Source organism: Pipra filicauda, unplaced genomic scaffold, assembly GCF_003945595.2.
Source record: "Pipra filicauda isolate LSUMZ 115617 unplaced genomic scaffold, ASM394559v2 scaffold206_size1356665_pilon, whole genome shotgun sequence".
Taxonomy (NCBI): domain Eukaryota; kingdom Metazoa; phylum Chordata; class Aves; order Passeriformes; family Pipridae; genus Pipra; species Pipra filicauda.
In genome coordinates, this window is record NW_024104317.1 from 643,009 (window position 1) to 665,806 (window position 22,798).

Genomic DNA, 22,798 nt, shown 5'->3' on the forward strand with positions numbered 1-22,798 from the left:
GCTTATTTTTGGGTTTCATCTGTATAAAATCTTCTTTCCTTTGCATTTTATGCTAAACATTTAAAGTTATTTTTGTCTGTATTTTCACATGGCAGGCAGATGTCATTTGCTCACCTCCTTAGCTGCCTTTTGAATACATACTTTTATTCCTGCAGCTGTGAGTTGGCTGCAGAAAGCTAGAGAGAAAGTTGGTGTTCTTGTTTACTTCTTGTAGTAATATTTCTAGTTTTTGTAGTTAATAATCTAACCATTTGCTCTTTCAAAATAAATTCAAGAAACTTAATTTTGGTTTGGTGTGAATCTTGGTGAAACTGATGGGTATAAGAGACACTTTTACTGTAGGGATGATGAATCTGTTTTGGTAGGTCAGACTGGAAGTATTTAAGGGATCCGAAAAATCTTGGAAGCTTGACTTTTCCAGGAGTCTGAAGGATCTGAAAAATCTATTTTGGAAGTTTGACTTTTCCATCAGTCTAAAAGGGTCATTTCTGGGGACAAGAATTTTTAAATTCCTTAAGAGCATTATTCAGGGCCTTGTAGTACAACACTGAAGTTGAAAGCCAAGCTTCTTTTGTGAGCTGAATTAACTATGGCCTGAGGTTAATGATTTGTCTAGGCAAGGTTGATAACTTTTTCTGCTCAGTTATTCACACTAAACTGGGTTTTATTGTCCCAGAATTGTGACTTTGGGCTACATTGTCTGCAGTTTTCTTCTCTCTGGAAGAAAGGACACTGAGTTCAGGCTTGTGAACAGAAGTGAAGGAAAAAGGTTCATGTTGGTAGTGATTTTTCTGTCTATTGTTCAAGCCATTCATCAGAATGCGGGAGATCATGCTCAGCTTTCTACTTTTCCTAGGAGGATCTGAGTCAAAAATTACTGGGTAAATAAGGCAGGAGGGACACTTGGGTGATTTCTTTGCCCCAGCATAGGATCAAGTACTTCTGTGTTGCTTTTCATGAAAATTTGTCTGACATCCTTGAAAAATCTTTCAGAGGTGAAGGTTCAATCTTCTGATTTTATTCTCAGTTTGGTTTAGAATGGGGGAATCAATTATAACATGCCCTTTCTCAAGAGAGCTCCTTGGCAATCGAACTAACCATTCTTTCTTTCATTAATGGCCCAGTGCATGAATGGCTCAAAAAGTGGGCAAACATCCGTCACAAGGTACTGGGGACCTTCCTGTCAGACTGTGCAGTACCATGAGGGCTGTGGTGCTGCCCGAAGCAATGAATGGTGGGGATGGAAACCCATCAGACACTTGTCTGTTGTATGAGTGAAAACATGAATTCACCTTCTGAGGTGTAACCATTTCTCTTCAGCTGTGCTTTGTGCACAGAGCCCTTTGCTTTCCTGCGCCTGTGTTCCCAGTGGCTCAAGATGAAACAACGGGTGTGGGTTTCTTTTTTGTTTGGTTGGTTGGTTTTGACTTGGAAACCACAAAACCCTTGTATTTGCTTGGGTTCTAAACAGTAATTTTTCAGTTGCTATGGTTTTTGCCCCCATTTCTCTCTTGAAATATGTGCAAAATCTTAGTTAACAATAAAACAAATAAAAAATAAATGAAAAATAAATGAAAGAATTTATGAAGAGTGGTAACCTTCCTAATGGCATATCAGTTGACCTAGAGTAGTATTTTTATAGCTGTCACTATACAGTAGAAAGCTTTTCTTAAAATCCAGGGCTCTGTACACTTAGCAGTAAACTTTTCAAATCTGTATTTCAAAGCCTTAATTAAGCTCAGTGTGTTCATGTTTATAAGATAGTGTAAAAAACAAACAAAAAAAAGCCTTCTGCTTTCTCCTTTTTTCCCTCAATTTAGCTGGTGAAGCTTTGTATTGCAATGATTGATACTGGGAAAGCATTTTGTACAGCCAATAAGCAGTTCATGAATGGAATTCGAGACCTTGCACAATATTCCTTTAAAGATGCATTGGTTGAGGTAAGTTCCTTAAGAATTGAAAATGAAGGGAGAGAAACAAACTTAAAAGGGTAAAATATAACAGTTGACAACAGAAGTAGTTGAAGTTTATGCCTTTTTTCTCCTTTTTCTTTGTCTTTAAGAGTGAGGTTTTTTGCCTGTGGTGCACTGCAAGTGTCTGTGTTTAGTTTCACCTCTAACCTGCAGTGGAAGGGGTCTTCCAAATTCCAGAAAATAGGTATTAGGTTAGTGTGTGTACTAGTGATTGCAACACATTAACCAGTTTTTTTGAGTAAGAGTTGTAAATGTGAAAAATATTAACTAGTGCAGTATTAAATATTGTAAATTAATGTGTTGGATTGTGTGAACTTCCATAGTATTTACTCAACTTTAATTTTTCCTGCTTTGCTTCAGTTGGGTATTTTATGTACAGGTAGCAGTAACATTTTTGTTCCTTGAAGCTGTGATAAATTTACTTGATATTACTCCCATGGTCTCCTAGCATAATGATTTTAGTGTAATAATCATGCTATAAGGCAAATGAATTTCCATGTCATTTACTGAAAAGCTGTAAACCTCTGAAATGTTGCTTTTGTGCTGTGTGTTTCGTAGGGCTTAATTTAAACCACTTTGATTTTCTCTTTACAGAACAGTTTGACAAAGTTCTCTGATACATTACAGGAAATGATCAATTATCACAATGTGAGTATTTCTAGCTGAAAAGGTTTTCTTGTTGATAGTGTTTGCAAAGTCATGGTTTAAGTGGTATTAAATATCTCTCATTTCATACTTGTAAATATTTTATTAATGTTTTGTCTACCAAGTATTTATAAATATCTCTTTCTCTGTAGATTTTTGTCTTGGTTTATTTTTCATTTGCAGATTTAGAGAAGCGTAGAGAAAGTAGAAAATGCTAGGACTTAAGTCTAATAGTGATTTTTAGCACGTCAGAGTTCATCAGAAAGTCCAGTTTTGCCTGGATTGAAAACTAGTTTGTTTGTTTTACTCTAAAGAGTTGTATCCTGAAAGCCAAAGGCATGTATTCATTCTTCTATTTTCTTCCTCTTCCTTCACTGCTTTGGTAAAATTTGGCACAGCACAACTCTGCCTTTTGGGCAGTTTGAAGGAAGAAAGCAAAGAACAGGGAATATTAAAAGAAGATTCCTTGTAGATCTGAGTAGGACCAGTCTGAGTTCTGTCCTGTTTCTCTTCCCTCCATACCCTTGCTGTGCTCAGGCATAGTGAGTAGAACAGTGGCTTTTACCAAAAGGTACAAACATCAGTAGTGAGGCACATTGTGGGGCTCTGATGTAATGCTTTGCCAGACATGCTGTGGTCCTGCAGGGCTTCCTGGCTCAGAGTGTCACTCTGCTGTTGACCAAGTTAAAGAGGTAGGAGATGCTCCCACTGAGATCTGAATGACTGTCAGTTTTTTCATATGAGGTTTTGCTACAAATAAGTTCAGGAACCAGCCTAATGCAGCATCTTCACTGAGTCAGCAGTGGGGGAGTAGCTTTGACAGCTTATGGCAAACAGTGACTTTCTTAAACTTGGAGTATATGAAAGGTGGTGTGTTAGAAAGGCTGTAAATCCAGTCAGACTGTGGTCTGGGCACTTCTTTCTGTTCTTTTTGGGGAAAAGATGTTTATGTATTTTTCTGCCTAGCACATTTTTTCTCTTCATTACTGTAAGCAGAATTGCAAGGCTCATATTTCTGGGAGTCCTCTAATCATTTGAGTTCCCATCTGGTTATGGTCTTTTGTTATTGATCTTGATTGGTGCACTCCTCAGGCACTGGCAAGCTTAAATGTCAGCAGTGGGAGTATCCCAGCATGACTACCAGCTTGTCAAGAAGTTCTTTATCTATTCTAGTTGTCTGTTTTTCTGGTTTCCCAAAGTGGGAGTACAAACAAGATCTTCTGCGTGTTACTGGTAGATATAGGACAATTCTGATTGGAGGGGGCCTCAGGAGTTGTATGGTTCAACTTCCAGCCGAAATCAGGGTCATCTGAGGCTGGAGCAGGTTGCTTAGGCTTTTATCCCATTTGGTCTTGAAGACCTCCAAACACAGAGACTGGATGGAAGATACAGTACCACTGTAAATGGGTGACTTAAACTCAATCATGTTTTCCCTCTTTCAGTGTTTCTAGAAAAAAAAGGCAAGCTGGTAAAGGTTTTGCTGTTTGTACTTGGCATTGCATAGCTTCTCATTTCCAAAGTCTGTGAAGAGAAACTAAGGCTGAGAACACTTAAAACATTGTTTGACCTGAAACTGAGTTCTTGACTTGCTCTTTCAATAGAATTATTTAATGCTTCAAGATCTTTACCTTTTGTAAGAGATTCTGTTCAACTGGGCCAACTGCTGCTTCCTTATGTTCTTTCACCTCTTTATTTTTGTGATGGTGCCTTGCCTATTTCTGTAATGCAGAATGGGAGGTGTAGAGGGGGTGGAAATTGAGGCATCATTTGCTGTCTGCACGTTAAGAAGTGACAAAAGGATTTGTTCAGTAGCCATTGACCTGTTCTATTCCATCCTAAAACTCAGAGGGCAGATGAGGGTTGAAGGGATGTGTGTTTTCATTCCCCAGTTAGAATTTCTGGGGTCATAAGAGAAAATTCAAGTTCTCTCACATTCAGGTGTGCTTTGGCCTTGAAAAATTAACAATTTCCTTTTAGCAGTTCAATAGTGGGTGTTTTTTTTAAAAACATATTATGTAAAGGAGATGGTACTAATTACTCATGAATGTTACATTTTCACCATTGATTTCAGTCTGTGGGGTTTTTTGCCAGAAGTTAAGGGCATGTTCTTTCTATGGTTTCATTTGTCTCTTAATTGTTGATAAATTGTGAAAGTGTAAGAAGCAAAAGAGTTGTTACTTAACATTCAAAGTTGTTTCTTCAAAGACTATTACTGTACAATTAACATAATAAACTTATTCTTTGAAAGTAGGTATGTCTCATATTGTCAGGATGAGAGAATAGGATACCAGGAGCTCTTATCTCCCCTTATAACCATAGTCTTTAAGAAAAGACCAGCAAAAGGTGTTCAGTTTGTTTTCCTTATTTTCTTCTTTATATTTTATTTATTTCAAAAGTACTCTGAAGGGGTGGTGTTATATTTTGGTATTAGAGACACCAATATTGGTTTAATAATAATTCATTTAGTTCTGCATAATTACCATTTGTATATCTAAAATCAGAAAGTACAAATAGCTCTAAGTTACTGACCTACATAATAATGCTTTTCTTTCAGATTCTCTTTGACCAAATCCAAAGATCAATTAAAACACAGCTTCAGACTTTTGTTAAAGAGTAAGTTCATTTGCACTTTTAATGGGAAAATTATATGTAAAGTAGAATTTAAAAACGTTTGCTTTGAGTGGGTTGGTGAAACATCCTTCCTGCAAATATCCAGCCATAAATTGAGAAGTGTGTAGTAAAGTTGTCAGATATCACCCCAGATCACTGAGGCTCTAGATCCAGCTGCAGAAATATTGAAATAGTATGAATTACTGATCTTAAGTACTTGTAATTGTCTAAGCTTGGGGGGAGAAAGTACTGGCCAAAGCTTGTCTCCAGTAAGCACGAGATGTGTCTTTACTTGTCAGTTTTGTCCTTTCCTCGGAAAAGACTAAGAAGCTTCTGTTACAATTTGTGAGTTCCCATTTGACCCAAGCATGTATTGAAGAATATGAAAACAGAGAAACCACCTAAGGCAGTCTTGAACATGGTCTGTCTAATGTAGCTTTAAGCACTTTTTCATGCTTTGGAATTAATTTGTTATCCACCTTTCCTTTTTCTTTAGAGATATTAGGAAATTTAAAGATGCAAAGAAACAGTTCGAAAAAGTGAGTGAAGAAAAAGAGAATGCTCTGGTGAAAAATGCCCAAGTTCAAAGAAATAAGCAGCACGAAGTAGAGGAAGCAACCAATATTTTGACAGCAACTCGGAAGTGTTTCCGACACATAGCTCTGGATTATGTTCTCCAGGTAAGTGCAACAATTACAGCTATTTTTCAAAACCATTTGTTACATATTGTTAGAGATGTGTCCTTTAGAAGTTCTTGTTGCAAGCTTCTTGGAAGCTGTGCAGAGAGTGAAAAAGGGAGAACTTTATCTGCAAGTAACTTATTTTTTTAATAAAATCTAGGGAACATTCATTTACTTGATGCATTCTTATTGCTTGGTTCTTCAGTATTCAGTGCTCTTACTGTAATGGCACAGTTTAATTTTCAAGTTGAACATTAATTTTGAAAAAATCCCCATATTTACCTGACATTCACCTAAATGTTTCATGAGTTGATTATGCTGTAATTGCTAATATATATGAAGTAAAACCTTTAACCTAGCCTAGGAAATACAAGTTACCTGAATAGTTCTGATATAGGATGTTGGCTATTTCAGCTGTTAGCTTTGGTTTTTATTTAACAAACCCAAGTTGTTTAGATGCCTCAAAGTCTGGCATTTTGCCATATGGGAGGGCAAGAACTTAGAACTGTCCTTTTACTTTTTAGTGCAGGTCTCCCATAGAGTGTTGAGATGTATTCTTTGTCATACTGCTTTGAATCCTGTAATACAGTAATAAATTTTCTTTTGATAATTAAAATTCATCTGTTTCATACTTGCACACAGCTACAGCAAAACAGAATTATTGCAACTCAGATGGGACGAGAGGTTGAGGGCTCCTAAATGGACCTGATGTTCTCCTATAACCAAACACAGAACAGCCCTTTACAGTTAAATTGATTCTATGTTAGACATTATCATCTTGATTTGTGACAGTCCAGTCAGTTATTTAAAACTTAATTAACTGTTCTATAGCTTGCATTATTACCTGTAAAGTGAAGTGGAACTGATCAGCCCGGGCACATGCACAGATATGATGGTCTGTGGTCAATCTGAACCTGAACTCCTGTCTTTTTTGCACTGAGAACAAAGATAATTTTGGTGTTTAAAAAGTCATGTAAATTATGTACCAATGGAATATCTGTGCTATCAGGTGTGATGCACTAAATGGTGGGGGGGGGAGCTGGCAGTCATTACTGTAGTAGGCCAGTTTCTTGTGTGTACATGGAACTGCATTGTCTCCTGGAATCTGTATGTTCAAAGTATGAGCAGTTCCTGGGATAAAGATGTATTTAAAGTTACAGGGAAAAGTTTCAACATCTCTTAATTAATGTGGGCAAAAATGAATTCAGCTTTAGAAATTCTTTCTACTTGGGTGGCTCTTCTGAAAAAGTGGTTTCACAACTATGATCTCCTTGGAGCTAGATTGGCTTTAAATTGTAATTCAAAACCTTTTCTTTTATTTTATTTTAATTTTTTTTGCTCATAAGTTGAGGGGTTATTCTATACAAACAAATCTTAATTATTTTTGCTGCAGAAGGTTTTCCAAAATACTGACCACTTAAGTAGAGAAGTGCAGTCTGGTTTTGATTATATCTTCAGTAAGTTTATTTCTTTTGCTGGAATTTTAAACTGACATAGAGGTGTTAAATTACAAAATCATGCATGTTTCTGCTAAGCTGGGCTTTTCAAGTAGAGTCTGTAGTTCTGGATGTCAACCTTTAAAGATTAGGGAACAAAGAAGATGGAGGAACTGGATGAATGGAAAAAATCAGTTATTTTTTTTCTATGGAATGTGAAATCTTAAGTCCTAGGGCAACACCACTGGTCAGTGACTTCAGATAGCTTAAAAGCACAAATATACATGGAAAGTTACTTATTGAAACTGTTATGATCATGCTTGTTTCTGAGACTGGGACAATAATCCCACTTTTGGGACACTTAAACACTGTCAGTCTGAGGGGAGAAAATAACCATGCCCCCATCCTTTCCTCTCCCCTGGCAGCAGACAGCAGTGGTGCTGAGTGCAGCTTCTTTAGGAAGTTGGTGGGCTGGCTGAGCTCACACTGTCAGAAAGGCTGTTTGAAACATCTTGAGTTCAATCTCTTGGAAATGGGTACCTATTTTCCTAGCTTGAAAGGTGTATTATGTTACTTCTAGCCAGCACGTGGTGTCCTGTATTCTCCCTTCCAGTGTAAGAAAATGGTGACTATCACTGTGAAATTCGAGCTTTGCAAGTGTTCTCTGGTTGCATCATTTTGATATCGTGGCACAACTAGAATGCATCTTCTTTTGAAAGTGCTTTGTGAAGTCTGATGTTATCTTCTTCCAATGTTTTAAGCTTTGATATGATTATTTGGAAGTAATTTGAAGTTTACTTTTTTGGGGAAAAATTGCAAAAATAGAATAAAATAAGTTGCTTGTTTGTTCTTTTTTTCTAGATCAATGTTCTTCAATCTAAAAGGAGAGCAGAAATCTTAAAATCGGTGAGATGCACTTTATGTTCTACATAGAAAATATTTACACACATCTAAAATTAAAAATGTGACCATAAAACAATATGTTAAAAACTTGATCCTGTTACTCATCAAAGCATTATTGGTACATTTAGCAATTTGCTGACAGTCATTTTGACCATTACCATGACTGGGTGTACATGTTTAACTGCTTTTGACAGTCCTTTTGGTTCAGATTTGAACACTTTTTTAGATTTTCACTGCTGGGTTTCACGGTTAAAGTGAAACTTTGCCAAGAATTCTGCTGTTTAGGTCTGGTACATTACTTCATAAACAATAAGTACTACTTACAATCTATTACTACTATTCTAAGAGGGATTCAACTCTTTCTAAGAAGAGGATAATTTTTAATATAAATAGTATGGTATCTGCTAAATTAATAAACAGCTATATCTGCATGCCAATTTTCTTCTGATTGTATTCCCTTTTCTGTTTCACATTATCTCTGTAAAAAGTTTATTGAGGTAGGGACTGACAAACTAAATGGTGCTTTTCTATCAAATGTCTAAAGTTGCTCCTCCCATAATTTTCTTAATTCCTTTAAACAGGAGATAATAAAATTGACATGAATTAGAAGTAATTTTCTGCCCATAAGTAGATTTCTTTTGTTTTGCTCATGGGGTTAATCCCATCAACTGATTTCTGAGATTTTTGGCCTGGTTCTTTGCTGCCTTTACCTTTCACATTTATTTTACAACACTGGAAGCTCTATGAGGTATTGCTGTAAAATTATCAGGACACAAGAGCAGAAGTTAAACCTGGAATTGTATTTTAAGTTGGTTTCATGTGGGTTACTTAAGTGATGTGTTTACATGATATCTGATGTATTTTTTTAAAAGAATAAATATTTACTTTTCCCTTCTAGATGCTGTCATTTATGTATGCACATCTGGCTTTTTTCCATCAAGGCTATGATCTGTTTAGTGAACTTGAGCCCTATATGAAAGATCTTGGTGCACAGGTAACAAATTATTTTAAAAATTCATAACTATATGCTGGCATGGATGAAAACCTGATATATGCCTATGTATCAGGTACATCATAGATTTATTCAACAAAAGGGGAACTGTGGTATGATAAAGGCAAAGCATAAAAACATACTGTAAATGGCTTGAATGAAACCAGTTACAAACTGAAAGTTGTCCATTTACTAAAATTAATGCTGCCTTTAGGATTTACTTACTTAAAAATAGCCAGGAGTGCTCTTTGAAGTACCCTGTGGTATCCAGGACACTGAGGTATTTCTTTTTTTTAATTTTTGTATATGACCCATGTTATAAATATATTTAATAATAAAAAGTAGATTAGGTTTTCCTTCCACTCGTGTGCTTTATTTACTGTATAAATTATGTGGTGTGCATAATTAAACTTTGATGTGTGCAAAAATAACTTCAGTGTTAGCAACTTAGACCATAAAATGGAAGTCTGATTTTAATAAGTGGTGCAAAATTGAGTTCCTACATGGAATCCTTCTTGCCCACTTTTGTTGTTTACGTTTAAGAACAAGCAATTTCAGCTTCTGGGTTTTCAGTGAGGGACTCATGAGAAGGTTAGATGGACCACTGCCAACTGCACACAAGAGACATTGAAAATGGTTATAGAAATAGATTACAGCATATGAGATTCGAATGTATGTCTGTGGTACAGGAAGAAGACTCAGCAGTGTCTTGACTTGTTTTCAGTGCAAGTTAAATGGGCCTGAAAATACAACACTTTTTATTTGCCTACATCTGAGGACTTGTAACAAGTGCTCTGATAGAAACTCCTTTATTGCCACTTCCCAACCAGATACACCACGCCGCCAACCCAAATTCTAAGTGTCTCTCCAGGTACAAAAGCAAGTAAATGACAGCAAACATTTATTTACATTTATCTTGAGTAGATGTGTCCCTGAATGTCTAAGAAATTACATTGTTCTGATCTGGTTATTCCTGCCACCACACTGTTGTCCTCTGTGCCCCTCAACCTGCTTTTGTGTCTGTACAGTGAAGCAAATTGGGAACTGTAGAAAATAACTCCCAGTAATCCAATGTCCGAATAGTTATTTTTCTGCGAGACAAGTCCCCAGTCGGGTTACTGTGGGTCTTAACTCCTTGTAGAAGAAACACATCAGTGTTTGCCATAATAGTGGCACCTGAACAGTTCAGGTGCATGTTACCCTTCCTTAGTTGTGCCCTTTATTCTTTCACATCCTTCTGGTTTGGGTTGTAATTGTTGAACTGGAGTGTTTTGGTAACATAAAATGTGTGTCCTGTACCTCTGTGGAAGAGGGAAGGGGAAAGGAAACAAACCTATGGAGTTGGTAGTGGTTTATGCTGCTGACCAGGCTTCAGTTTTTCCATTTCATTGACATGATTGGAGCAAGAAAACACAAGGTTATTTTTGAATGTCTGGTCATGCTTTTGCTTGCTCTGGTAAGGAGCACTGTGTAACATTGATTTTGGTGCTGGTATCATAGCAACTGAAGGAGTTAAATTTAGCAAATCCGAAGCTGAGAATGTTTTAAATACATTGCAATTAGAGCAGGATGGACTGAAGACCCTGAAGTTGTACAATTGTTCTTTTGTGGCAGACCTTGGCATTTAAGTAACGGATATTTTTCATGACAGAAGCAGGCTTGTAAATAACTGTTGAAAGTTTAACAGTTAATGGCTTTGCAGTTGATACTGCTTGAAGCTTCTGTCTCTAAGAAAGTGTGTGTGACATAATTGGGATTTGCTGGATTTTTGTGACAACACTGTTAGATTCCTTCTGTTGGTGAGTGAGTTTTCTTTCCCAGGTAAACTTCATATATGATCTTAATTACAAGGTTTAACAGCACCTGAAATAAAATTGAAGTGTTCTTGAATAGTGTAGTTATAATTTTTGAATTCTTTTTCTTTATGTTTTCAAATAACTGTTTTACATGATGAAGTAGGATTGAGCAGTTTTGCTTTCTGGTCGGGGTAGGATCCCCTGTGAATGAGATCATTGTAGGGGAATCTTCAATGACACAGAAGAGTAATATGAGCTTTTGCATGGAAATTATGGAATTTGGCACTTTTCATGTGAAATGTGGTTATCTTAAAAAGAAAGTGTAATTGAATTTTCATTGAGATGACTATTCAAAAAGCTAAACATTTTAGTCTGACTTAATTCTCTACAGAATACCGCCTACAGCACTATGTTTATAAAAATACATTTGCCAGTAAATGCAGTAGTTTGAAAAACCTAATTTTTTGAGAAATACCCAGTAATGGTATAATAACTGGGATTTTGATAGTTTATTTTTAGTTATGTGATATGCTACAGCTTTTGATAGTTGTATGCTGTTAGTCTCTTTTAAGACAGTTGGTGTGCTGCTCACCTGAGTGAAAAGGAAGGAATTCTGATTTGAGCTTTCAAACAGGAATGATGCAATGCTGTCTTTATAGTAAAAAAATAACTTTATTTTTATAGTAGAACTTTGTACTTTATAGTAAAAAAATGATGGAATGAGCTGCTGTTAAAACTTTGTTTTGGCACTTATGCTGTGGTAAATATATCCTCAAACACTTGTATTTAAGATAAATTAGAGGTAATTGCCCTATCTGAATGTGGCTGTCTTTTGTTTCATCTAACTGGGTAGGAGGAGGAATTTCTGGGGGGCCATGTGCAGATTCCTGAATCTGAAGTTTTAGCAAGAAACTGGATTCCTATGAAGTTTTGAACAGCCTTTAGATCAGTTCTCATCTTTATTCCCAAGGGTTCTTGGTGCAAAATAGTCTTTGAGAACAATGGCATCCCAGTCTCTGTTTTAGAGGCTCTTGTGTCATTTTTAAGTCCTATAGCTACATAAATGTGACATCTGAATACTTCAGTCTTCAATGTCTTCATGTTCACAAATACCTGTAAGGTGTGAAAGTGCTGGTGTGGCCTTTTGAGCCAGAGAGGAAGACAGGGAGAGAGGAGTTAAGGAAGGTAACAGAGTGTGGAATTGGATCCAGATGTCCCAGCTATCTGGTGGCTCCGTAATTGTTGGGGATTGTCTGGCACAAGGGTGTAAGAGCCTGTTACTGTCACTTCTTTTCTCATTTATGTCATGTCAAGCAGGGGAAATAAAACACTGGGGAAATGGCCAGGGTTGGCAGGGCTTGTCACTTCTGAGAGTGGGTGGAGGCAATCCTATTTGTGTGTGGATTAGAGGTTCTGTTAGTCACACTGTGCCTTCTGCCACGTGACTGACTTAGCTGGAAAGCTGGTGCTGCTCCCTGTTCCTGGTCTTCTCGTTCTAGGCCTGGAGCAGAGCCAGGTCTGTCCCACAGATGGAAAGCTGCAGGCTGTGCACTGTGCTCAGCATTGCATCGGCATGGTTAGTCAGTGAGATGCTGGGACTGGGTTAGTGGCAGGCTTGTATTACAGGCTGGATAAAGGAGTTCATCAGATTCCTGTCGCGTAAGTACCAAGCTAACTGGTCTTTCAGGCAGCATCTGCCTGTCCACTGCATTTCTTATTTAAACATGAAAATCTGTAAAAAACAAACAAGCATAAAACAAAAACAAAAGAAGCAAACCCACTAAACAAAAACAACAACAACAAGACCCCCAACCAAACAAAAAAACCACAGAAACCCCCAACCAAACATACGTTCTCATACAGGATATTTGGTTCTGTAAAATTTCCTGCGTTTTTTTGTTTTGTTTTGTTTTCTGTTTTTATAAGGAAAAGGTTTATGTGGTAGTGCTAGAGAAATGCTTGCAGCAAGTTTTGGGGCTTTTTTATTATCACTGTAAGGATGCCAACTTAAATACTGTGACAGTCTCTCTTCTTTTCAAAATCATATTGTTATTTCTGAAACTAGAAACAATTTGAATGCCTTTACCTAAGATTTCCAGGAATCTTGCTCAAACACTGTTGGTGACCTGATCAAAACTATCTATGCAAAAGCCTGGTTGAGGCAGTTCCCCTGCTTTGTGGAGGGAAAAATCCCTGTCATTTGCTCCTTGTAGTTTCTGCTGCTCCTGCCAGTGCTGCTGCAAAGGCCAGCAGGAGCAGCTAAAGCCTGAGTCATCCCCCTCGGAGGCTGAGCACCAATGCGGTGCAGAGTTGCTGTGCTTGGCACCATGCTGTTCTTTGAAACATTCCCTCTAGTGCCTACAAGAAATGTACACCTCTGTAGAGGTTAATTCAGGATGGTAGTGCAGTGCTTTAAACGAGGCTTCAGTGGTTATACAAGGTAAACACTTTGTGACAAAGAAGTAATTATACTATGCAAATAAAATAAAAGTCGTGCAGTGTCTAGACATAATGTGTTCTCTTTTTTTTTTGTCAGCATTATGAAATCTACTGAGCTAAATTTCTTGTGATATCTAAAGATCCAATTTTCTGTTTCTCTTTACAGCTGGATCAGTTGGCTGTAGATGCTGCAAAGGAGAAGAGAGATATGGAGCAAAAGCACTCCACTATTCAACAAAAGGTACTTGAGAGAATATAAAAGGCAGGCTGCACACACATTTTTGTATCTGTAGCATCTCTTCCCAGCAGTTTGCATCTCTGCATCAGAACTGTGAGGGATGGTATCTTTTAGTGCAGAGAGACAGATTTACACATCAGTAAGCACAGGGTCAGATTGGAGATATTAATTTTGTTTTACAGAACCAAATATTATGTTTTTACTGAAACATGAATAGAACAGTATAATTTATTCAAATGCTGGGATTCTAACATTTCAGTTACATCTTGGATTCAATGCAGTTGTACAAGTTGCTGTGATTCCCTGCTGTGTGTCTGTAGAAGAGGTGTGTGTGCTGCACAGCCCTACAGTCACACACATACACAGCACTTTGGGCTGTGCCAAATATGAGTGCAGCACTTTGAGGTGGTGTGGCAGCTGCTGTCGCATATAAAGAGCAAAAGTGAACTTTTGGAAAGGCTGTGTAATGCATGGGTTTAACTGTACACAAATATGAAAGTGATAACATTGGATTCCTGCTTTGGGAAGATTTTTATGTGCAATAATTTTCTTCCTTTTGCTTGTTGAGAAAAATGTAGATAGTTTATGTTGAGGGGGGAAATGACTTCTGTTGTTTGGATGTTTCAGAAGCTCTAGGTCAGTATTGGTTTTGCAGGTATAATACTAGAAGTTAAAAATATTTCCACTGAACTCTGGTAGTGAGCTAATACTGCAGGTACTTTTGAAAGGGATTAGATACCAGTTTAAAGGTAATGCTACACTTCTTACTCTCATTCAAATATGTTCTGTATCCATTCAGATGGCATAAATTTAAAAAAAAAAGCTCAATGTAATTGAAATCTGACGAGTAAATAAATTCAGAAATGAAAGCAAGTGGAGATTATAATTGAGGTAGCCTTAGTAGGAGCCAATATTAATACTAATGGGAAAAGGTAACATTTTTGGTTGCTGAAAACATTTTTGTTGGTTCATCCTGTCATTCCTTCAGGAATTGGTGGGAAACAATAGGATTGCTGTGAAATCGAGCAGATGTGATGATGGAGTTTAGGACAGTCCTGATGTGCTGTGTTTGGAGGCAGACAGGAGATAACAGGAAAGGAAAGGGAAGAAAGAGGGCGAAGTGGGAAAGAGATGGAACTGGAGAATTAACATTGAAATTCAAATTTTAATTTGTTTGGGCTTAATAGGCCTAGTTTTAGGAATGGGCACTAGTTGAGGAGTTTACTGTTAGAGAACAGTGGTGCTTGGTGAAGTATGTAAGTTATGAGCAATTATCTTTTAATTAGCCATAGGAATAATAACTTCTTACTGTGAATTATGGTTGGTGTTTACAGTCTTTGTTTTTTCTTCAAATGCTGCTTAAGGCTGCCTTACAGGTAAACTATTTTTAGTAGTATCAAATATCACTGAAACTTTTAAGCTTCATGAAACTCGATAAGTCGTATCTGTGTGTAATATAAATGTTCTTGATTTCTAGTACAAATGGCAATCACAATGAGGTTACTTATATTGTTGCTTGCTTTAACTGACAAGGCTGTCTCTAAAATATAATCAGGGCAGTCAGATTGTATTGTATGTTGCCCTCTTAAATTCTGTGTCTCGAGTTGTGTGTGTTGTCTCCTGTTCTTGTCAGTCACTGTTGCATTTTTGTGATGATAATGCCTAGACTGTGCTTTCTTGGAGATTGCTCTTATAGCTTGTCCAGTCATTTTCTTGGATTCTTATTCAAATCATGTTGTCTGGTTTTGTCTCCTCCTACTTGCTTTTCCCAACCTTCACACAAAGTTAGTTTCCAGCTCATCAGGATGAGAACTGCCTTAGACTTTGGATCTTGTTCTTTGTATCATTATTTGTCATCTGGTCAGTTTGACCCAGATGGCAACTCTATTCTCTGCTCCCATGTCTTGTCATGTTGCTTTCTACTGTGTTGCCTCTTAGACATACATTCCCAAATCTTTCCATGTTTTATAAAAACTGAAACTTCTGAAGCTGCTTGTGTTGAATATCCCACGAGGTATATGTGCATTTAATATACTGAAGTTTTAATCTAATGCTTCAGAATGATGCCTTTCCTTCATTGTGTGGATAAAGAACAGTTCCTTTTCTGAAATGTATAGGTAAGTGCATATGTGCACACACCTACCCACCCACTACCTGTGTTTGCATATATGTGCATATGCATGCAAAGTAATTGCACTAATTAAATAATCCATCTCACCGATATAGTGTGATTTCTTTTTTAAGAGAGCTGATATCTGATTTTTGTTTGTTTTATTTCTTTTAAGTGTTCAGGTCTATTGACACAGAAAATATGCAGGAAACAATTTTATTTTCTTTAGTGTAAGAAATTATTTTTTCCATATTAAACTGGAATACATACTATGAATTAATCTAGAAATGACATCATCATTCTGGGAAATATTTGCAATATATTTTTATAGGAAAAAAGAGTGATGTCACAGTGACAATACTTAAGACATTACTTTTGTGTGAGCAGTTTGCAGCCCACTGCTGCAATAACATATTGAATTAAGAAATAATTTAAAAGTCACTTGGACCTGTAAACAGCATTATGGCTTTTTGGTTTTGTGACAGAGCTAATATTTTGTTCTAAAATAAGGGAAATAATACAGGAAAAGTTATTTCTTTTGAACTTCAAATAGTTTTCGTTTTATTCAAATCCCTTTTTCATTAAAATAAAAATCTGCTTCCGAAAAACTGGTCAGGAAACAGCTGGAGTGAGAATGATTTGAAAATTTTTAACATCTTGAGTAAACAAAGTGGTAGGAAACCAGATGCTACCACAGTCACGTGAACCAGAACTGCTGTTGAGAAGTAATGCAAACTAATTCCTGCCTCCAAAAGCAAAGATGTGCTCATGTTTCAAGTGACTTGTTTGCTCAGTGAGGCTCTCGCCTTCTCTCTCTGTCTTGGATTAAAAACCTTGTTACTTGTTGTGTCTGTTGTTGTTTTAAGCCCTTTCTAGAGGGACTTTTGGCTTAAGCATGACAAACATTTCTTGCTGATCGATGGGGAAGGGAATGGAATGGAAGCAACTTTCTGAATGGGGGGTTTGCACAATTATTGTCCTTTATTTAGTATATTCCGGCCTAACTTTTCAGGTTAGTGTTTTCTTTGGTAGTTACACTCCCCCATTTACTTCCCTTATAAAAAACTTTTAAAATGCTGCATCTCTAGAGTAAAAAAACATTTTGAAAACGTATTCAATGTTAAGATAAATGTTAAGACTCAGTGTTAAAATACAGTCCCTAAGATTTGCTGGTAAAATGGCTTGAACAGCTTTCATGACCTGATAGCAATTTTCATGTTGAAAGTAAATCAAAAGCTCTGCTGCTGAAAAGCATGGGAGGGGTTGTTTTGGTAACAAGAGAATTGTATGTAGAGAAACATAAAACATGCAAGCTATGAAATGAATCAAGTATGTGTGATGAATTGATATGTTCATATGAAAAAGCATTCACTGAAACACTGTCAGGAATATTAAGTGTTCTGTGACACACCGGATTAGTATTATTTCTGGAGATGAAAGTTGTTTTTCCGTTTCCAGCTGGTTTGCTGTACCTCATGGACATTTAAAGAAAAAGAGGGGGAAAAAAGGCATTGAAAACATGCTGTATGCTTCACTTATATAACCCACTTGTACATGTTTGTTTTCCAGTAGCAGCCAACCATGAAAAACGAGTGTCAGAATAGAATCCATAGATGTTTCTTCTTTCAAATCTGAATGAAATGTGTGATGTAGCACTTCAGTGTAACTTGCATAATACTGGCTTGATTTTCTTAGTTCTGATTAGGTGAAATGTACTTTAGCCCTAACTGACACCTAATTAGTAAACAAATTATGTTTAAAATAAAATATTTATCAGTTGTGTACCTGCTTAATGAACACAAAATTCTGAATCACATACAGTGACTGGGTTTATTAACATGTGATTCTCTTATGCAGGACACTGGAAAGATATGGATGTATTTCTCTCCACCCCCTGATGATTCTTCATGATTCACTAAACTTTTCCATATACCAAGTTAAAAATAAACTATAATGTGACTGCTTTTCTCCAATTTTTTAATTATAAAATAGCAGAGACTATAAGATCAGATACAGCTTATCTAGTTTCTTTTCCTACTTGTATCCATGTAATTGAAATGAAGTGGGGCATGGTTTTTTGTGATTGGTTGGTCATCTTTTTCCTGACCACAACTTTATTAATGAAGTTTTATGGATAAAGCATATGGAAGCCTTACTCCCTCCTCCTTGAGCTGGTAGTCTGCTCTCTGCAGTTAGGAAGCTATTTAACAGTTGTTTGTATACTCTTGTGTCTTTTTTGCTGTATAAAGGTGGAATTCAATCAGGGAAGTCATTAAAATAACACTAAATGCACTTCATGAGGAAGGGTCAGTGTTTTAGACAATTTGGACTGAGACTGTGGCGTGATAAACAATCCAAAGAAGGTTTCCTGTCATACTTGTATTATGTCTTCAAAGCACGGATCAAGACTCATTGGAAAAGACAGTTACATTTTCTGCAGCAGTTCTCCAAACCCCAAGGAAAATGTGATTACACAGTAGTTTGATCAGAAAAGACTGAGGGAATGTATGTTGTCTTTCACTAGACAAGGAGTTGCAAGCATCACTGAGGCAGGAAGATGCAAATCTTTAGCAGGTTTCATTATGTTTGGGAGCTGGTAAGTTAGAGTAATTTATCATTTTTGTGGGAGGGAGGGAATGTGACATCAGCCTGTCAAAGTTGTGCTTATAGTGGTTTTCTTTTTTTTTTTTTTTGAGAGCATAAGAAACCAAAAAGAGTTTTTAACACTGAGAAAGTTTGTGTGTGTCATAAGTTGTGAAATACTAAATTAAAATTGTAGTATGATACTTAGGTGTTTGTGCTTACATTAAGTCTTTTATATTCAGCATGTTCTGATCTCCAAAACAGGCAGAAAATCAAAGTTATTAAATGCCGAATAATAAATGCACAAATGCAGACATCTTCCATTGATCATCTGTCAGTTAAATAATCTGGATTTAACATTTCAAATTTAGTTAATCTATTCAGATTGGTACTAGCTGAAAACGCTGAGTAAGTTTAAGGTATTTATGCTGTGCTGACCAGGGAGTTTAAAGGCCCCATTTTAGTATTTGTAGCCATTTCACTGTCATGTCTAATTAACCTTGGGTTGGACCAAACCATCTGCATGTATAAGAGCAAACATCATGTGTAGCACAAAAGTTGTGTGCAGCCCGGGCTGTTACATAGGGCTGCTGATGTTGGTTTTGAAGCTGATTACCTTTTATTTCTTTTTTTTGTAATTGCCTCTTTTCCTCTTGTACATAGATAAATTCCTAAGGAGCAAAGTGCAAAACAGACTTACAGATACACTTTTCACACAAAGCTGATGTTTGCAATGTAAAATAAGTAACTGCTGAAGGTTCAGGAGAGTGATATTACAAAATGTTCTGTATCTTCAGTATTTAACCTGTTCATTTTTTTTTTTCTGAAAGCTAATTTTCAGTGATGTGTCTCTTATGCCCTTGTAAAGGGGAAGAAGCCATATGTTGCTAGTCTACTTTAGGATATATTGTACTAACAGTGAAATTAAATTACAGCATGTATGTTATTTTGATATCTGGACATAGCATATGATAAATTATGTGATTCCATTCCATTTTCATGCACCCCTAGTAGCTGTTAGCCTCCCACTCACTGAATATCTGAACTCTACCTCCCTGGGAAGAGTCCATGCTGTTTTCAATGAGATGTGAAAGCAAATGATCACCACATGTATTATTACTTAGTCTAATCTGCCTTTGCTGGAGATGTGAAGCAGTCAGCCTTCTAAAATTTGTAAAACTGCTATTAACTGTTATTAGCTGATGTTATTTCTTATTAGGTTGATGAAAATGTATATTCCCTTGTCCTACCTGTAGTTTCCTAATCTTATCCAAGATCATAAAGGAAAAATTACCAAGTTCTTGTCATCATTTCCAGCACTGTAACTGCTTTAATTTAGAGTTAACTGATGGCATCATCTTTATTTGATTACTTGTCTTCTAAATTCATGTTCAGCTCAATTGTCAAGATGACAGAGCTGAAGGAAATGCTGAAGCACAACTGGCTTTATTCAGGTGTCTGCAACAGGCTGCAGCTGTTTTTCAGTTTTGATTCCTGACTTTCATTGCCCTATTTCCTGTGCTTTGCTGTCCCTCTTCTTGGGAATATATGTGAGATCACTTGAGCAGTTGAAGCTGCTCAAATGAGATGCTCTGTTAGCAATGTTTGCCCTCTGTAGAGGTCACCAACACCTGAGCAAGAAATTCCCCTTGTGTACAGGTAAAGTAAAAATCTTCAGTGTTCTGATCTCCTAAAACTGCATTTAAAAAAAAATCTTCAGGGACTGAGTCATGGTTTGACTATTAAGTGTTGCAAGCAAAACATCATTCCTAGATATGTTTACTCTTTGACAATAGTACTGCCCATACTTGAAATTTCATTTGAAACTGCAGTGTCTTTTTCTTGTCTTGTTCCTTTGTCCTAGGATTATTCCAGTGATGATACAAAACTAGAATACAATGTAGATGCAGCCAATGGTATTGTAATGGAAGGTTATCTGTTTAAGCGAGCCAGCAATGCCTTCAAGACTTGGAACAGGTAATTATTGAGAATCTCTATTTGCTGCTTATAAAGACACTGCTTGGTAAGCTGAATTCTGGTCTGACTTAAAATCTGTGTAACTCTCTGATTCCACAGCTTTGTCAGAACACTGGGGTGACTGTTAATTAAAGTAGAGATGACACTTCAAAGCCATTTTTCCTTGTTTTCTGTCCTAATTGTTTGCAGACCTTTTTCTAAGAGTGTACCTTTGTTTGTAAAAGTCCTATGTATGGAAAGCCTGCTTTGTTGGGTGCAGCCTTGCTTTGTAATTGTGCTTTGGCCTTACTTTGGGGTTGAAACAGAGCAATCCTTGTGATTGCATACAATAAACTCTGAGTGGATATGCTAGGAAAGTATTAGAAGACAAAGTAAAATGGAAGTTGGGTGGCCAGTGGAAACAGGGAAACACAGTCAAGGACTCAAGCTATTTTTCCTGAAAGATAAACAATGTAATTGTTATATTTTACAATTCCTGTCTTGTGCAGTGACTTTTGCTAAGTAGTTTTGATGGTTCTTTTGAAAATTCAAAGTATGTTGTTAGTCATATATTTTTAACAATGTACATTTTACTATTTAAATATTTTTCTTCCTGAATAGGATTTCTTTTGAGTTTCTGAGGGTATATACTTTTCTCATGGAAATACATATGCTGGAGCATTTATAGCACAGTTGGATACAGTTCTTGAATTTTAAAGATAATTTGTTGTAATACAGAGTTCTTTTTCCTATCTCGTGTTCTGCAATTTTTTCAGCAGTGCTTCTGTTAAACTATTTGCTTTGTTTCAAAGGCCAGTATATGCATTTGGATGTGTGGTCTCTTCCAGTCTTAATTATTCTATACTGTATTGAGCATCTTGGAACACCACAAATCTGTAACAAATTGGGATTGCTTCACTTCAATCTATAGACTGATGCAAGGGCTATGCTGTCAATAAAACTGTATCTGTATTAGCAAGTCATAGGCAGCTTGTACACAGGATTTTGCTTTGGACTAATTCTGGTCTGGTCCTATGGTCTGATTATTTGTCTGTAATTGTAATGTACCTTCTGGGTTAGTTTTCTACAAGCAGAATTCAGAGTTCTCTGAGACACATCTGTGAAGCATCAAAGGACAGCGAAGGGAGAAAATGGGGAGATGTGCTTCCAGAGCGTATTCCTGGTGTGAAGTAAAACGTTAGTGTGAGACTATGGAGAAAAATCTGCAGTAACAGGGCAGGACATTGTCCTTTATTGGATTCTTAGTGGGCTGAAAGGTGGAAACACCTTTTTGCCAAGGTGTTTTGCGGGATTAACTGAAGGCAAAACTGACTCTCTCTGGGTTCCTCTTTTGGGTAACGGGAAGGCCTTCCTCTTCAGGGAGGTGACAGGAGGGAGCAGGAGAGGAGTGTTGGAGGATAGTTGGGTAATATTCTCTTTCCACATGGCTCCATATCTAGTAATACTGTGCATGTATCTTACCTTAAAGTGTTTAGAGAGTAGGATTCAATTAAAACTGACTTCTGTATGTTGGAAATTTAAATAGACACAAAGTAAATAAGTTGTAATTAAATCAAGATACACCATGACATTCCTTCAGATTAAGTTACAGGTTTGAACATACATAATAAGAGTGTACCCAAACAATAAGTTATTTAAGAGAGCCAAGGTAAACAGCTTGGTAATGAGTCAGAGCTACCTACTTTTATTACATAATTGATATTTACTTATAGTTTTTCTCCTGTTTATCACAGGAGTGTTCAATAAAGCAAAACCTTTAACCTTTTTAATATTAGATTCTTGATAATTTATCTCACTGTGATAGACTAGTTGGATGCTTCAGAATAAGAGAATAGGATTGGATATGCTATCCGTAAGCAGTTCAGAAATTTAATCAATTATTTTAATTTTGTATTTCACATATTCACAAACCACTACTAATTGTTATGAAACTACTACTCATACATAAAATATGCATTTAAGACCTTCATGAAGACAACTTTTAGTTTCTGAATCTAGCCCCTCCATTTTTTTCTATGTTTTAATAAAAATAGAGAGGTATTTTTGTGTTATTTTTATTTCTGAATACATTTGTAATTGCTTGTTTTATTGTAGGCACTGGAATGGTCACTGCCATTTTCCACTGCCTGTTTCCCCTGATGGAATGCTTTACTTATGTAGTGTTGCAGTTTCAGCTGTGGGGAGCTAATACTGATTAAAGTTTACCATATATTAGAGATTAGAATGTTTTTCCAGTCACTAGGTAGAGTACAAGAAAGGACTGTGTTATTGCATTGAACTGTTTTATGTGTAAAAAAATATACAAAATATCAAAGGAGGAAACATTTAGAGAATTATGTATTTTATATGAGGGAATTCTGAGCTGAAGTCAGAGACCCCAAGACACACAAGATACTTTCAATGTTCTTATCAGATTG

The 22,798-nt window shown here is 36.6% G+C and overlaps 1 protein-coding gene across 10 annotated transcripts in view; it reads left to right on the forward strand.

The window, feature by feature from the left end:
* The window catches only part of ACAP2 (ArfGAP with coiled-coil, ankyrin repeat and PH domains 2), a 63,948-nt gene that overhangs the window by 17,015 nt on the left and 24,135 nt on the right, over positions 1–22,798 (forward strand). For 6 of the 10 annotated variants that reach the window (XM_039380899.1, XM_039380902.1, XM_039380903.1 and 3 more), the window contains exons 3-11: positions 1,821–1,940; positions 2,568–2,621; positions 5,173–5,231; positions 5,725–5,908; positions 8,206–8,250; positions 9,146–9,241; positions 13,640–13,714; positions 15,076–15,087; positions 20,269–20,381. In XM_039380899.1, the coding sequence (XP_039236833.1) occupies positions 1,821–1,940; positions 2,568–2,621; positions 5,173–5,231; positions 5,725–5,908; positions 8,206–8,250; positions 9,146–9,241; positions 13,640–13,714; positions 15,076–15,087; positions 20,269–20,381 (758 nt within the window). The remainder of the gene's footprint in view (positions 1–1,820; positions 1,941–2,567; positions 2,622–5,172; positions 5,232–5,724; positions 5,909–8,205; positions 8,251–9,145; positions 9,242–13,639; positions 13,715–15,075; positions 15,088–20,268; positions 20,382–22,798) is intronic. The other 4 variants (XM_039380900.1, XM_039380904.1, XM_027738130.2 and 1 more) reach the window with 1 other exon arrangement.